Source organism: Neoarius graeffei, chromosome 19 (assembly GCF_027579695.1).
Source record: "Neoarius graeffei isolate fNeoGra1 chromosome 19, fNeoGra1.pri, whole genome shotgun sequence".
Classification (NCBI taxonomy): domain Eukaryota; kingdom Metazoa; phylum Chordata; class Actinopteri; order Siluriformes; family Ariidae; genus Neoarius; species Neoarius graeffei.
This window is the reverse complement of record NC_083587.1, coordinates 24,870,259-24,886,007: the sequence shown is the minus strand read 5'-3', so window position 1 is coordinate 24,886,007 and position 15,749 is coordinate 24,870,259. Positions and strand designations below refer to the sequence as shown.

The 15,749-nt window shown below is 39.1% G+C and overlaps 1 protein-coding gene across 2 annotated transcripts in view; it reads left to right on the top strand.

Moving 5' to 3' along the window:
* The window catches only part of qtrt2 (queuine tRNA-ribosyltransferase accessory subunit 2), a 50,266-nt gene extending 35,397 nt beyond the window's left edge, over nt 1-14,869 (top strand). Inside the window, exons 7-9 of one of the 2 annotated variants that reach the window (XM_060899918.1) lie at nt 6,070-6,221; nt 11,526-11,631; nt 13,562-14,869. In XM_060899918.1, the coding sequence (XP_060755901.1) occupies nt 6,070-6,221; nt 11,526-11,631; nt 13,562-13,784 (481 nt within the window). In that variant the 3' untranslated portion in view covers nt 13,785-14,869. Of the gene's footprint in view, nt 1-6,069; nt 6,240-11,525; nt 11,632-13,561 lie in introns of both variants that reach the window. The other variant, XM_060899917.1, reaches the window with a different exon arrangement.
* Nucleotides 14,870-15,749: the final 880 nt, after the last annotated feature.

The window sequence follows — 15,749 nt, the reverse complement described above, 5'->3', positions numbered from 1 at the left end:
GCCTGATGCAATATACTTCCAACATGTTAAAAAATGCAAAAGTCTAAACCTATTGCATGGGAAATTTGTGCATACCATGTTTTGTGTTGAAAGTGCCTTTTTTACATACTGTATTAATTTAATGTGTTATTTATTTTGAAAGAGTGGCTCTGGTTTAATTTCATTTCATTTGCACATGTATTTAATGTTTGTTGTGCTTTTCAAAACGGAAGGAAGTTCCCAAGAGCCATCAATAACAGTTTCCCAAAGTCTGTCAATAGGAATGTTTTACAAAACTGGACTATGTTCCCAAGGTCAATCAATAAAACTGGATTGAAATTGTGTTTTTGGTCTGCTGGTTGTGGTCTGTGGGGGCGCATGCGCGCTAGGTTGGGGTGAGGTTGACGCGCGGGGGGGGGTACTTATGAAATTGTACTCGTAAAATTTTTTCAAGGTTGGCAGGTATGCTCTTATCACGTGCATTGTGTATGTGGTGTTCTCAGCTGGAGACTGGGTGCGTGTTGTACTCTGTGCTTCACATCTCCCATCACTGATTGATTGGTTACATGCCCTCAGACTGCAGTCACTTGGACTCTCCTCGCACCAGGGGCCTCTGTAGCCATCAGCTACTTTATGAACAAACTTTTGAGTGTGTTCTCGCACTTCTAATGATTAAATGCCTCAGCCATAACCAGCAGCCTGTGGGGGGAGATGGAGTGAAAGAAGCTTTTGAAGGTTTTTAGTCCTGCAGGAGGGGGGGAAAAAAACTTTTTTTGAAATATCTAGTACTAAAGCCGGGGGATGATTGGATTCTTTGCTGATGCCAAGATTTAATTTAATGTGCGTTATAGCAGCATGTTCAGTATAGGAAGAAAGCAGAAATGATTGTGTAACAAGTAAAAGGAGAAGAAGGGTTTAAACGAACACTTGGTTAAATAGCGCTGTTCTGAGAAATGAACTGAAATCTGTTAGATTTGAATCGTAGTGACTTGTCTGCTGATGTTTAATATATTTACACTGCATACAGTCACATACACATTATTAAAGTGTTTTGCTAAATTATGACTCCCATCAACAATGTAGGATCATCATATGATCAAGGTGATCAGTCTCAAGAACCTTTTTTTTTGTGTGTGTGTTTGTTCGCTCACTGGCTGTAGGCGATGAGCTATTGCCATTACGCATCATCTGTCCATCCACAGTTTGCAAAAATTGCTCCTCCCTGAGGTTTCAGTGGATTTTGATTCTAATTGTTTTGTCTGGAAGATCTAATCAGTCTGTACAAAAGTTACTCCCTGGTTTTGTGATTTCTCATGAGCAAGTTGCTAATTAACCCATTGACGCCTGCAAAAAAACGTCTGCAAATGCCTAAACCAGTTTTTAGAAAAGGTCCCCCATCTGCCTGAGGGTTTTCTGAAATAAAAATAATTAATTGAAAATGCCTATGAAAAATTCAATATCTCAGCCTCTGAAGCACATAAAGACATGAAATAAGTTGCATTTAAAAGATAAAATTCTCTGCTTTTATTGGATCATGCTCATTCAGCATTAACACTAACACATTTTTATAAAAAAAAAAAACAAATCTGGCATGCGTCTTGAAAATAATGACAAATCAACAATGCTGCGTTATGCAGCAACCAGCATTTGGGGCAATGTTGCGTTATGCAACAACCGGCGTTAGGGGCAATGTTGCGCGACGCAGCATCCGGCGTCAATGGGTTAAGCCGGTTAATGAACTTTCAGGAAAATTGCTACTCCTTGAGTTTTCAATGGATTTTGAGTGTTTTTTTGGGGGGGGGGGGGGTTTGGAAGATCAAATTGTTCTCGTGCAGAACAACTTGGCTAATTATAAACGAGTCTGGTTTCTTGTGGTACGGCCGTGTGAGCTACTGCGTCACTGACACTGTTTTTTAAGTCATCTTTATTTACTACATGAGATGTGTAAAGGAAGTTTAAGGGCAACTGTTAAATTCTATTTTTAAAAAAATGCTTGTGTATTTTTGCAGAATGTGTGGTGTTTGTCAAACTGTATTAAGTATGAATTCAAACTGAAATATGTATCCTATCTATAGAGCTAGAAAACTGCTTTTTCATTGTGCGCTTCTGATCCCAACATCCAGCCCTTACTGAAGTCTTTCTCAGTCGCTCTTTTGATCGGAACGTCATCAAAAGTCCAGCTGATTGAACTCGGTACTCTAGGCGTTTCAGAAATCTGCAGGGTCTCGTTAGCCGAACTATTTGTGCAGGCACCTGTGGAGTCTCATTAAATATAGACGGCTAACAAACGTGTGCTGCAGGCTCATCAAAAGTTGGAGTGAGTACACGCAGTGTCTGCAAAGTGGTCGACTCTGGCAGGGTGTTAATGCTCTGTCTATCTGTTTTCCAATGTCGTGTTAAGATCGTTGTCATTATCATAATCATTATTGGGTCATTCCGTGCCAACTCACCTAAGGGTCCCCACATCACCGTCTCAGATTTTGCTCAAAAAATTCTATAATCAAGAATCATATGTTTGTACCACACATGCAAAATATTAGCTCCCAATTCATTGTAGTTTTGGAACTACTGGCCTTTGAAATTTTGATGTCAAAATACCACATGACGAAATGGCTCTTTCCCCAACTTCAGAGACCCATAACTTTTTATTGCAGCTATCTAGACAGTTGTGTGTGCAGATTCTTACTGAATGATACCCACTCTTTTCAAATCTGTTGTCAGAAAGCCTCTGAAGGACATACGTTTTGCATAATGGGAAGCCAAAAATGACGTTTTGGCCAAAATCACATAAAATTCATTAAAACTCTAGGGGGCATAGTAGAAATATGAAGCTAGTTAGATTTTTTTCCTCACTACATAGTATTTGTAGGGTTGTTATCTGTTCACAGAAACATATTTTGCCATGAAATTTCAATTCCTGAATTTACAAAAAAAATTTTAACATCTTACGTCCTTTCCGAGGGGGCTAAAATAGGGCATTTTCGCCATCTTATTTGGTCGTGTGGCTAGGGGTTTAGGATCTTCAAATTTTTTGTGAAGATGCTCTCATATAAGATGTAACTACTCCCTGATTTTTTTTTAACAAACGCCCCTTGCTTCATATTTTAATAATTTTTTTTGTACATGGACAGTTTCATCATTTTTCACTTTTTTCCACATTCAGAACTCTGTAACTCTAAATTGGAAGATTCCTACTAGCAGCTATTTCAGATTTACATACACTGACACACAAATTTTCATATTTTAGTAGTTGTATGCGCAAGAAATTCATATTTTTCTTTCTATTGGGACCTAAAAACAGCTATTTGGCCAAAAATGACAAAAACGCTGGGCAGCTTTTAATAAACAAGGGAATAATAAAGGGGTGTTTTGCACACAAATTAAGGCTTATAAGAACCTAATCTAGGCATACACATTTCCTGAACAACTTTTTCTGTATTGTATATTATTTTTTGCAATTAGAAAATTTTAGGTATAATTGCAATTTTTGTTGAATATCCTTGGAAAATATAGAAAAATAACAACAAAATTCTGGAGTAGTATTTTTTATATACTTCAAGGTTGTGTAAGCACAAAACATTTAGCAATGAGGTTTTATTTACATATTAACACATTCAATGATCCATGATCATGATGTTGAAAAACATCACAAGATTTGTACATAATTTAAAGTCAAATATGGGCATCCGTGATAATGGGTAATTCATTCACAGGCAGTACAGTTTCATGTGATGTGCTAAGACACTCATAAACTGTCATCTTGCACCATCAGAATGACTTCAACTTGGAGGCTGAGTGGCATTTTTTTGCCACCAGCCACGGAAAAAGTCCGTGTGACGGTATTGGGGGCACAGTGAAACGACTTGTTGCAAGGGCTAGTTTGCAAGCAGCTGACCATAACCAAATTCTCACAGCTGAAGCAATGTATAAATGGGCTGACCAGAATATCATGGGAATCAAGTTTTTCTTTGTCTCTGCAGAAGAAATTCTTCACAGTGCTGTGGCATACAAGTTGGAACAGCGTTTCAAAAATGTTTCAACCTTTCCTGGAACAAGATCTCATCACAGCTTCTGCCCAATTGCACCCACTCAGCTGGAGATGAGAAGGGTTTCTTCTGATGTGGTACCATCATCGGTAGTGGACATAGGACCTGAAACCACACCAGTTTTACAGTCCCAGTTACAGGCCCCAAGCCAAATGTCCCAATCTGCACCAAATATGTACCAGCCAGGCAAATATATTGCCTGTGTTTATGACAGAAAATGGTACATTGGAAATATTGTCACCAGAAATGAAGAAGAAAATGATGTGTATGTCAATTTCATGAGACAAGGACGAGGCAACACATTCTCATGGCCACCACAAAGCAGGAAAGATGAATGTTGGGTGCCTTTGCTTCATGTCCTTTGTGTGGTAGAGGCCCCAAACATAAAAAGTGGGGGACGCCATTACCAACTAACAGAGGATGACTTCAAACTTGTGAAAGACTTAAGTTTTAACTTATGTACTACTAGATGACAGTTTATGAGTGTCTTAGCACATCACATGAAACTGTACTGCCTGTGAATGAATTACCCATTATCACGGATGCCCATATTTGACTTTAAATTATGTACAAATCTTGTGATGTTTTTCAACATCATGATCATGGAATATGTAAATAAAACCTCATTGCTAAATGTTTTGTGCTTACACAACCTTGAAGTATATAAAAAATACTACTCCAGAATTTTGTTGTTATTTTTCTATATTTTCCAAGGATATTCAACAAAAATTGCAATTATACCTAAAATTTTCTAATTGCAAAAAATAATATACAATACAGAAAAAGTTGTTCAGGAAATGTGTATGCCTAGATTAGGTTCTTATAAGCCTTAATTTGTGTGCAAAACACCCCTTTATTATTCCCTTGTTTATTAAAAGCTGCCCAGCGTTTTTGTCATTTTTGGCCAAATAGCTGTTTTTAGGTCCCAATAGAAAGAAAAATATGAATTTCTTGCGCATACAACTACTAAAATATGAAAATTTGTGTGTCAGTGTATGTAAATCTGAAATAGCTGCTAGTAGGAATCTTCCAATTTAGAGTTACAGAGTTCTGAATGTGGAAAAAAGTGAAAAATGATGAAACTGTCCATGTACAAAAAAAATTATTAAAATATGAAGCAAGGGGCGTTTGTTAAAAAAAATCAGGGAGTAGTTACATCTTATATGAGAGCATCTTCACAAAAAACTAGAAGATCCTAAACCCCTAGCCACATTAACAAATAAGATGGCAAAAATGCCCTATTTTAGCCCCCTCGGAAAGGACGTAAGATGTTAAAAAAATTTTTAAAAATTCAGGAATATAATTTTCATCGCAAAATATGTTTCTGTGAACAGATAACAACCCTACAATTACTATGTAATGAGGAAAAAAATCTAACTAGTTTCATATTTCTACTAGGCCCCTTTGAGTTTTAATGAATTTTAAGCGATTTTGGCCAAAATGCCATTTTTGGCTTCCTATTATGCAAAAAGTATGTCCTTCAGAGGCTTTCTGGCAACAGATTTGAAAAGAGTGGGTATCATTCAGTAAGAATCTGCACACACAACTTTCTAGATAGCTGCAATAAAAAGTTATGGGTCTCTGAAGTTGGGGAAAGAGCCAATTTCGACATGTGGTGTTTTGACATCAATATTTCAAAGGCCTGTAGTTCCAAAACTACAACATAATTGGGGGCTAATATTTTGCATGTGTGGTACAAACATATGATTCTTGATTATAGAATTTTTTGAGTAAAATCTGAGACGGTGATGTGGGGGAGTTCCTGAAATTTAGGTGAGTTGGCACGGAATGACCCTATTGTAGTCCACGAAAACAGGAAAAGGCAAAATTGCAGCTTGTATTAGTACTTTAATTTCCCTGGACTGAATGTAGAGTATTATTTATTATTATTTTTACTTGGCTCAATCTTGTAGAGAATTCAGTCCTCATGGTCTTTAACAACTGTAAACTCTGTCTGCTTTGAAAGTTAAAAAGACTGTCCCAGTGTTCATCACTTTGTATCTCGGCTCTTTGTTCTGAAGTATTTGTTTTGGGTGTGCGTCAGGTTGTTGAGAGGCGTGGGCCGTCCAGATGAGGTCATAGCTTGTGTGGAAGCTGGAGTGGATCTGTTTGAGGGCTTCTTCCCTTTTCAGGTGACGGAGAGAGGCTGCGCCCTCAGCTTTAACTACACCATCACACCTGACCCAGAGACTGCAGGTACATCTCTCCGTACAGGTGCGCCACTGTCTGCACTCGCCAATCCACACTCAGTCCATGCTCTTTTTTTTTTTTTTTTTTTTTTTTTTATATCCCCCGGCATGTAATATGGGGGGATATAGCTATCGCTCTGTCTGTCTGTAAACGTTTTAGTTTCTGGAGCATAACTCAAAAACTCTTAAGCCTAGGTCACAACCGGACGTACGATTGTTTGGCCGTGCGATTTTTGGCGTTTCCCAAATCGCTGCGCTTTTTGTTCATGGAGAAAGACGCACGTTGGCCGTAAGTTTGTCTTGCAACCTGAAAAAAACGTAAGCGCCCGTAGAGTTTGTTTGACATGACAAAGAACCTCTGCGGCCATTCTACAGCTCGAAAATCAGCACGTCACACGCGCGCCCTCCGTGCGTTTCACGCGTGCCCTCCATGCGTTTCTTGCGTTTTTTGCACGTAGACCGGCCATAGGAGCACGTACGGCCGGTTGTGACCGAGGCTTTAGGAATTTTTTCACGAAACCTGACCGTTATGTTACATGACTAGAGGAGTTGTGCCTTTTGATGTTTTGGGATTTCTGTGATTTTTAATTTTTTCCGTATTTTCATGGCACCCAATTCAACTTAGGAAAATTTGGAGTAGGATTTCATGTGGGGGATAGGTCATCTAAGACGGCCTTTCTCAACCAGGGTGCCGTCAAAAAATTATATATTCTAACATTTAATTCATTTTATTTATTTCAAATTCCAAAAAATGATAGTTACACTAATGCAGATCATCGCTGCCTCATGCATCATCAAAATTTGTCTCACGGCCCCCTTTCCCATGTCACAACGTCACTGCCGGGGTCAGCGTGACTGCGTATGTTTTATATGGGGGTGCCTTGAGAATTTGCATACTTCTGAAGGGTGCCGTGACTGAAAAAAGGTTGAGAAACGCTGATCTAAGATGTCAAATAGATTAGATTAGACTGTTGATGAAAGTAATAGTGCAGATTTTTCTCTCTCACATATTGTATACTTGTTCAATGATAAGTTATTTTGCTATAACGTCCAGCTGTTATGGTGAGAGATCGGATTCATCAGGATTATTTTTCCCCCCATTTTCTCTTTGGAAGCCACTAGACAGCTAGCTATACTCTCTGAGCAGTGATATTGAGGTGAAATCCAATAAAATACTGCAGAAAGGGTCGATCCAATTTTATATGATGAAACGTAATCTTCCCCAGTACTAGCGTGTTATTTTTAATCATTTTCAGTGCAACTGTCAGGTATTTTTATGGCAAGATTGGTTGTCTTAAATTATTAAAAATAAATTGGTGTCATCACAGCTTTCAGTACTTTCTTACACATCAGTTTATTACAAGTCACACTGATTTTATTTGAGATATTTCCTCATCCCAACTAAACCTGATTCTTGGCTCAGTCACTGGCAGGAGTTAGAGAGAGAAGGCTGCCGTCTGTCCAAAGCAAGCTTTCAGGAACAACCAGATTAACAGATAACTGAGAAACAGAAAGCTGATTAACTTTCCGTCTCTGCCACTTCAGTGCTGCACAATCAGAGGTTAATGAGTTTAATTCGACTTTAATAGACGAGAGTCCTGCCTCCTCACCTGCCGGGTTATAAACTGTTGATCAACTCTGTTATACTGGCATATCCTGCTGTGTGTGGAATTCATATTCATAAACGTTCACAATTTTCACTGCTGTAGTTAGATGGCTAGCTAACATGAGAGGATTTTTTTCCCCAAGTAATAAATCATATATTTTTATAATTGCGCTAAACATTTTGCTAGTTGACCTAATATGTGCAAACCTGACCGTATGTATGAGCCATATTAATTAATCTTTCTGATCTTCAGTTTTTTGTTTTTTCCTCCCCCAGACAGCTAGCTAACCTAAACTAGCTTGAAAGCATTTCTGAGAAGATTTTTGGTTGTCATACATTTTTATAATATTTACTTCTGGCATTTATATAGAGTACATTGGCTAGTATATGGTAATCTGATGGAGAAGATTTCTCAGAAATGTTTGTTTCTTCTGCTTAATGTAAATCTTCACTGCTAATGGTAGCCAGCTCACTAACGTACACTAACATGGCAGGATTTCTGGGAGGATTTTTAAGTTAACATTAGCTAGTTAGCTAAGAAGAGCTAACATTATATGACGTCTGAGATGATTAATAAATTGCAGTCATACATCTTTTTTTTATAAATATTTACTTCTAGCATTTATCTAGATCAGGGTTTTTCAGAGTGTGGGAGAGTCAACCCCCCCCCCCCCCCCCCCCCCAGAGAGCAAATAAACAGCGCCCCCTTACAATTTTTGTTGTTGCTATACTTAATGTTCCATTCGTATTTAAAAAAAAAAAAATGGTTGTTGTACACATTTTTATTTTTTTCTTTTACACATTTTAAACATCTGTGCTTTTTGAAACCATGTTTTTTACACATTTAAAACGTATGAGCTTTATTAAAACATCTTTTTTTACACATTTTAAACATCTGTGCTTTTTAAAACATCTTGTTTTACACATTTTAAACATCTGTGCTTTTTTTTAAAAAAAAACATCTTGTTTTACACATTTTAAACATCTGTGCTTTTTAAAACCTCTTTTTACACATTTTAAACATTGTGCTTTTTTTTAAAAAAACATCGTTTTACACATTTTAAACATCTGTGCTTTTTCAAACCTCTTTTTTTTTACACATTTTAAACATCTGTGCTTTTTAAAACCTCTTTTTACACATTTTAAGCATTGTGCTTTTTTTAAAAAACATCGTTTTACACATTTTAAACATCTGTGCTTTTTAAAACCTCTTTTTTTTTTACACATTTTAAACATCTGTGCTTTTTTTTTTAAACATCTTGTTTTACACATTTTAAACATCTCCTAGCATCGTTAGCTAGCACCTCTTGGCAGACAACACACTGTGGCAGTGGAGCATCTTCAGATCCAGTCCATGAAAATCCAAACTTTAAATAATCGTGTTCATACTTCCTTCTTTTTTTGCTTGGCCCAGACTCTGTCTCCTCACTCACTGTAGCTTTAGGTACTAAAAATCGATCCATTTTGTCTCTGGCAAAGGCTAGCTGAAGTTCGCTAAATGTCCACAATATTAACTTATTCTGGTTTATTTTTCCTCACATTGCGCCCCCCCGAAGAACTCTGGCGCCCCCTAGGGGAGGTGCGCCCCACACTTTGAAAAGCCCTGATCTAGATTACATTGGATACTTATGCATAACCTGAGGGAGAGGATTTTGGAAAGGATTTCTCAGAAATTTGTGTAAATATTTCTTCTGCTTAATGTAGCTCTTCGTTAATGCTAGCCAGCTAGCTAACATGGCAGGATTTCTGAGAGGATTTAAGTTATTAGCTAGTTAGCTAAGACGAGCTAACATGACATGATGTCTGAGAGGATTAATAAATTGCAGTCATTTTTATAATCCTCTTACATCAGATAGATGGCTAATAATAACTAAACTACAATTTCTGAGAGGATTTTTAAACCGTACTCATGTTTTATATATAATAATCACGTTTTATGGAACATAAAGACAGGATTTCTGAGAGGATGTCATTGTTGTACATTTCTGTAACCTTTCTTTGTGATTTAGCTCATTGGCTAATACTAGCAAACTAGACAGGATTTCTGAGTGGATTTCTAAGCTGTATTGATGTATGTTTTGTTGCTAGCAATTTCAACAAATATTAGGACAAATCAACCCTTCATTAATTTTGTGTAGTTTAGTAGTAAAACAAAATTTGCATAAGAAAAAAAGCACAACTTTTATTCATCACGCACTTGTGAAATTTCCTCTCTGCATTTAACCCATCTGAAGCAGCGAACACGCACGTGAGCAGTGAGCACACACATACACCCAGAGCAGTGGGCAGCCATGCTAACAGCGCCCGGGGAGCAATCGGGAATTAGGTGCCTCGCTCAAGGGCACCTCAGCCCAAGGCCGTCCCATATTAACCTAACTGCATGTCTTTGGACTGTGGGGGAAACCGGAGCACCCAGAGGAAACCCACGCAGACACGGGGAGAACATGCAAACTCCGCACAGAAAGGCCCTCGCCAGCCGCTGGGTGGTTCTTGCTGTGAGGCGACCGTGCCAACCACTACACCACTGTGCCGCCCACTATGAGCTGAATTCCCTGATGTCCGTCTTCCTCCTGAGTAGAACGGAGGTGCTAATTTATTCTGGAAGCCTTCTGACCACATGAAGTCCATAGCACAAGTGTCTGTAATGGGCTGAACATCTCGCCCTCAGAGTACCATAATTAGACTCTGTGATGTGTAAAGTGGTGCTGTGTCGGGTAGAGTGAATCGATTTATGAGTGATGAGGAAAAATTAAAATTGAAGTGGTTTGCTGTTCAGTGATGCCCCTGGGGTTTCTTTAGCTTTCCTTTGAGCACATTAGCGCATGCTACAGGAGGGTTAAACCACAGGCTGCGCCTTGTTGATCTACCATTTTAGACTGCAGGACACGTTTCTGTCTGAACTTCTCATCTCATCTCATTATCTGTAGCCGCTTTATCCTGTTCTACAGGGTCGCAGGCAAGCTGGAGCCTATCCCAGCTGACTACGGGCGAAAGGCGGGGTACACCCTGGACAAGTCGCCAGGTCATCACAGGACTGACACATAGACACAGACAACCATTCACACTCACATTCACACCTACGGTCAATTTAGAGCCACCAGTTAACCTAACCTGCATGTCTTTGGACTGTGGGGGAAACCGGAGCACCCGGAGGAAACCCACGCGGACACAGGGAGAACATGCAAACTCCACACAGAAAGGCCCTCACCGGCCACGGGGCTCGAACCCGGACCTTCTTGCTGTGAGGCGACAGCGCTAACCACTACACCACCATGCCGCCCCTGTCTGAACTTATTACTTTTATTTATGCCACCTTTGACTCTTTCTAATCTCTCCTGCTCATTTCTCAATCTCATTTTTTTTTTATGTCTCAGTTCTGTAATCCTCTTGCCATTCTTTGTTTTACACTCCTCCTGTATTATGGAGGTAATAAAGTAGGAAGGCTTGAAGGTAGGCCTTTACCCTTCTAGAGGGGTTTTGTGTCTCTGGTGGCAGTTGATTAAATATTAAAGCCAGTGACAAAGCAGTTCAAGCTGTATGTATTTTTAGTATGTATGTGTTCATTCACACACAGATTCTAAACAACACTAGTTTGTTTTGTTTTGTTGGGGATAAGCCAACTGACTTTTTCACACATGTTGGCTTTCGGAGGTTTTATATTGAGGAAACTTGTAGCTATTTTAAGTGTTTGTGTGTGAGAAACAGTGTTGGAATCGAATGGAGAGGAGTCTGCTGTTGAAGAGCTGAAGAAAAATGGAGACGACAGCCCTGAAAATATGACCCGATTTGAGATGAACTTGAAGGACACAAGGTATATGAGAAATAATTGTCTTTTTCATGTTCTCTCTTACTATCTTATTATATCCACAAAGACCTCATTCTAGACCTCTATCCAGTGACCTTCTTCTAATCTGATCATCTTGATAAAAACAGTGGCTGGGTGCAACCAGGATTTCTCTAAATCAGTTGATTATTGGTCACTGTAGTTTCTCCACAGCACATATTTCAGGTGTTGAGTGAGATCAGATTAACTGGTAAATAAAGGAGGAGGTTTTTGCAGCATTGGTGTTCCTGAAGCATTCAGGCCTGCAGTGCCATGGTGAGCACATAGACTGAAGGTACAATTTATTGCATATAAAATCAAATTTGCTCAATTTTCCTTTAACTGATCAGCCAAGACATGTTTGGTGTTTGAATTTGGTTTAATTAGCTAAGTAATGGAAGTCTGTTTTGCAGCCAAATGCAATTTCTCAATAAATGTCACCTAGTTTGTATTCTGCTTACTATAAAATAGTGTAAAACAGCAGGAAGCATCCCTATTCACATATTTAAAGGAACAGTCCACCATATTTCCATAATGAAATATGCTCTTATCTGAATTGAGACGAGCTGCTCCGTACCTATCCGAGCTTTGCGCGACCTCCCAGTCAGTCAGACGCAGTCAGACACGCTGTCACTCCTGTTAGCAATGTAGCTAGGCTCAGTATGGCCAACGGTATTTTTTGGGGCTGTAGTTAGATGCGACCAAACTCTTCCGCATTTTTCCTGTTTACATAGGTTTATATGACCCGTGACATGAAACAAGTTCAGTTACACAAATTGAAACGTAGCGATTTTCTATGCTATGGAAAGTCCGCACTATAATGACAGGCGTACTAGCACCTTCTGCGCGTTTCGGCAGCGCATTGATATCTGAGCTCCGTATCAATGCGCTGCCAAAGCGCGCAGAAGGTGCTAGTACGCCTGTCATTATAGTGCGGACTTTCCATAGCATAGAAAATCGCTACGTTTCAATTTGTGTAACTGAACTTGTTTCATATCATTGGTCACATAAACCTATGTAAACAGGAAAAACGCGGAAGAGTTTGGTCGCATCTAACTACAGCCCCAAAAAATACCGTTGGCCATACTGAGCCTAGCTACATTGCTAACAGGAGTGACAGTGCGTCTGACTGACTGGGAGGTCGCGCAAAGCTCGGACAGGTATGGAGCAGCTCGTCTCAATTCAGATAAGAGCATATTTCATTATGGAAATACGGTGGACTGTTCCTTTAACTACAACCTCGGTCACAACCGGCCGTACGTGCTCCTACGGCCAGTCTACATGCAAAAAACCGCAAGAAACACACGGAGGGCGCGCATGAAACGCATGGAGGGCGCGCGTGTGACGTGCTGATTTTCGAGCCGTAGACTGGCCGCAGAGGTTCTTTGTCATGTCAAACAAACTCTATGGGCGCTTAGGTTTTTTCAGGTTGCAAGACAAACTTACGGCCAACGTGCGTCTTTCTCCATGAACAAAAAAAACACGCAGCGATTTGGGGAAACGCCAAAAATCGCACGGCCAAAAAATCGTACGTCCGGTTGTGACCTAGGCTTACACTGTTATTTATTGTGTAATATTCAGGCTTGTGCTATAGTTCCTCCTTAAATTTCAAGATGCTATGATGACCGCAAGTCCTGCTGTGACCCGGGATTGACTTCGCCATCATGCAAGCCTTATTAAAGATCACGTTTGTAAAATAATCAGTATTTTATTGGCAGCTTTTAATCTGGATCAGACTTGGTTATGTTCATTTGATTCTTCAACTCTCCAAAGGCTCATATAATGACCCTGACTTGAACTAACAAAATACTGGAACAGTGTTCAAAATGAATAAGCTTGGATGGTTAATAAATTCATGAGGTATTGTGTAAATGTAGTAGCTGTTCCACCGTGAGAAATTCACTGCTGTGTGTTTCAGGTACCGGGATGACTTCCGCCCGCTGGTGGACGGGTGTAACTGTTACTGCTGTAAGAACCATAAAAGGGCTTACGTCCATCATCTGCTGGTGACCAATGAGCTGCTAGCAGGGGTGTTACTAATGTTGCACAACACTGCTCACTACCTGGGATTCTTCTGTGCTCTGAGGGAAGCCGTGGCCAACAACCGGCTCCAGGACTTCAAGAGCAAAGTGTTGGAGTGAACAACATGGACTGAAGAATGCAGAATAAATGCAGTAACAGAGGTTTTGGGGCAGCGAGAAGTGTAGTGTTGACGAACAAGATCACTGTCCCCTTTTTTTTCATAAATCTGAAAAAGACAGCAGTCTAATTGAAAGTAGGAAGTCCACCATTTTAAGAAATTTTAAACTTAATTCCTTTTAAAGTAGTAATATTTTCACACAAGCTGGACACAAAGAAATGTATTTATCGAGCAGTTATACAAGAAATGTGGTATTTATGAAAATCCAGTTATTTCAAAACAAGTTTGTAGCCTACAAGAACGCCTATGTTTGTGTGAAATTTTTTTTTATGAGCAGACTCGCTAATGTTAACCTTAATGAATCAGCTTTAACTTGTACAAATGGCAGTGAGTTGCTGCAGCTTTATATATTGCTTATGCTGAGTTTAACTGCTTAATTATTTAAATTACACCCAGATTCTATGAACAAGTGTCTGTTTTCATATTAATGACAAATCCATAAATAAAAAAAAAAAAAGACAAGCCATTTACTTCGAACAAAAGTATTGGCTCCCTATGAACAGATGACGTATTATTGAAAAATTTAAATTAGTTTTTTACTCTAACCTGATGTGCACTTCTCCAGAAATCTAACTAAAGGTTGTGGTGTCGTTGACTGCAACTCCTGTGATTGGTCGGTCTGCTTGGTTCCATCGCCTTTCCGGCTGCTCTTTCTTCTCTGTGAAAATTGGATATCTACTATCAGGATAATTTGTGAATATAAATACAGTGCAAACTTTGTTATAGATTTCCATTTTATGACTTCTACATTATCGCGTCAGTACAAAAGCATTTTAGAGTCCGAATGTTCATTTTCCAGCAAAAAAATTTAATGTTACAGAAAACAGTTTGTATAAGTTTAGATTAAAAAAAGAGAACCTAATGAAGGCTACTGGGTTTGGGTGCAAAATCAAGAAGCAAGTGTGACTGTCAAAGTGTCCAGAAGAACTGTAGCTGGTTCTGCAAGATGCTCAGTAAAACCTATGGCTCATTTCCTTATAAAACTGCACTCATTGTACTGGAGACTACTATTTTATTTATTTTAAAGCAAAGGGTTGTCTCATACCAAATATTGACTTTGTTTCATTTATTATGGCTTACTGCTGTTTATAGTATCTTTATTTTAAACGTTAAAACATTTCATTTCATTATTTTAAAGCCATTTTTTTTGTCTACAGCATTTCTTTACATGGACCTACAGTGGTGCTTGAAAGTTTGTGAACCCTTTAGAATTTTCTATATTTCTGCATAAATATGACCTGAAACATCAGATTTTCACACAAGTCCTAAAAGTACATAAAGAGAACCCAGTTAAACAAATGAGACAAAAATATTAGACTTGGTCATTTATTTATTTATTGAGAAAAATGATCCAATATTACATATCTGTGAGTGGCAAAAATATGTGAACCTTAGCTTTCAGTATCTGGTGTGACCCCCTTGTGCAGCAATAACTGTAACTAAATGTTTCTGGTAACTGTTGATCAGTCCTGCACACCGGCTTGGAGGAATTTTAGCCCATTCGTCTGTACAGAACAGCTTCAACTCTGGGATGTTGGTGGGTTTCCTCACATGAACTGCTCGCTTCAGGTTCTTCCACAACATTTCGATTGGATTAAGGTCAGGGCTTTGACTTGGCCATTCCAAAACCTTAACTTTATTCTTCTTTAACCATTCTTTGGTAGAACAACCTGTATGCTTAGGGTCGTTGTCTTGCTGTGTGACCCACCTTCTCTTGAGATTCAGTTCATGGACAGATGTCCTGACATTTTCCTTTAGAATTCGCTGGTATAATTCAGAATTCATTGTTCCATTAATGATGGCAAGCCGTTCTGGCCCAGATGCACCAAAACAGGCCCAAACCATGATACTACCACCACCATGTTTCACAGATGGGATAAGGTTCTTATGCTGGAATGCAGTGTTT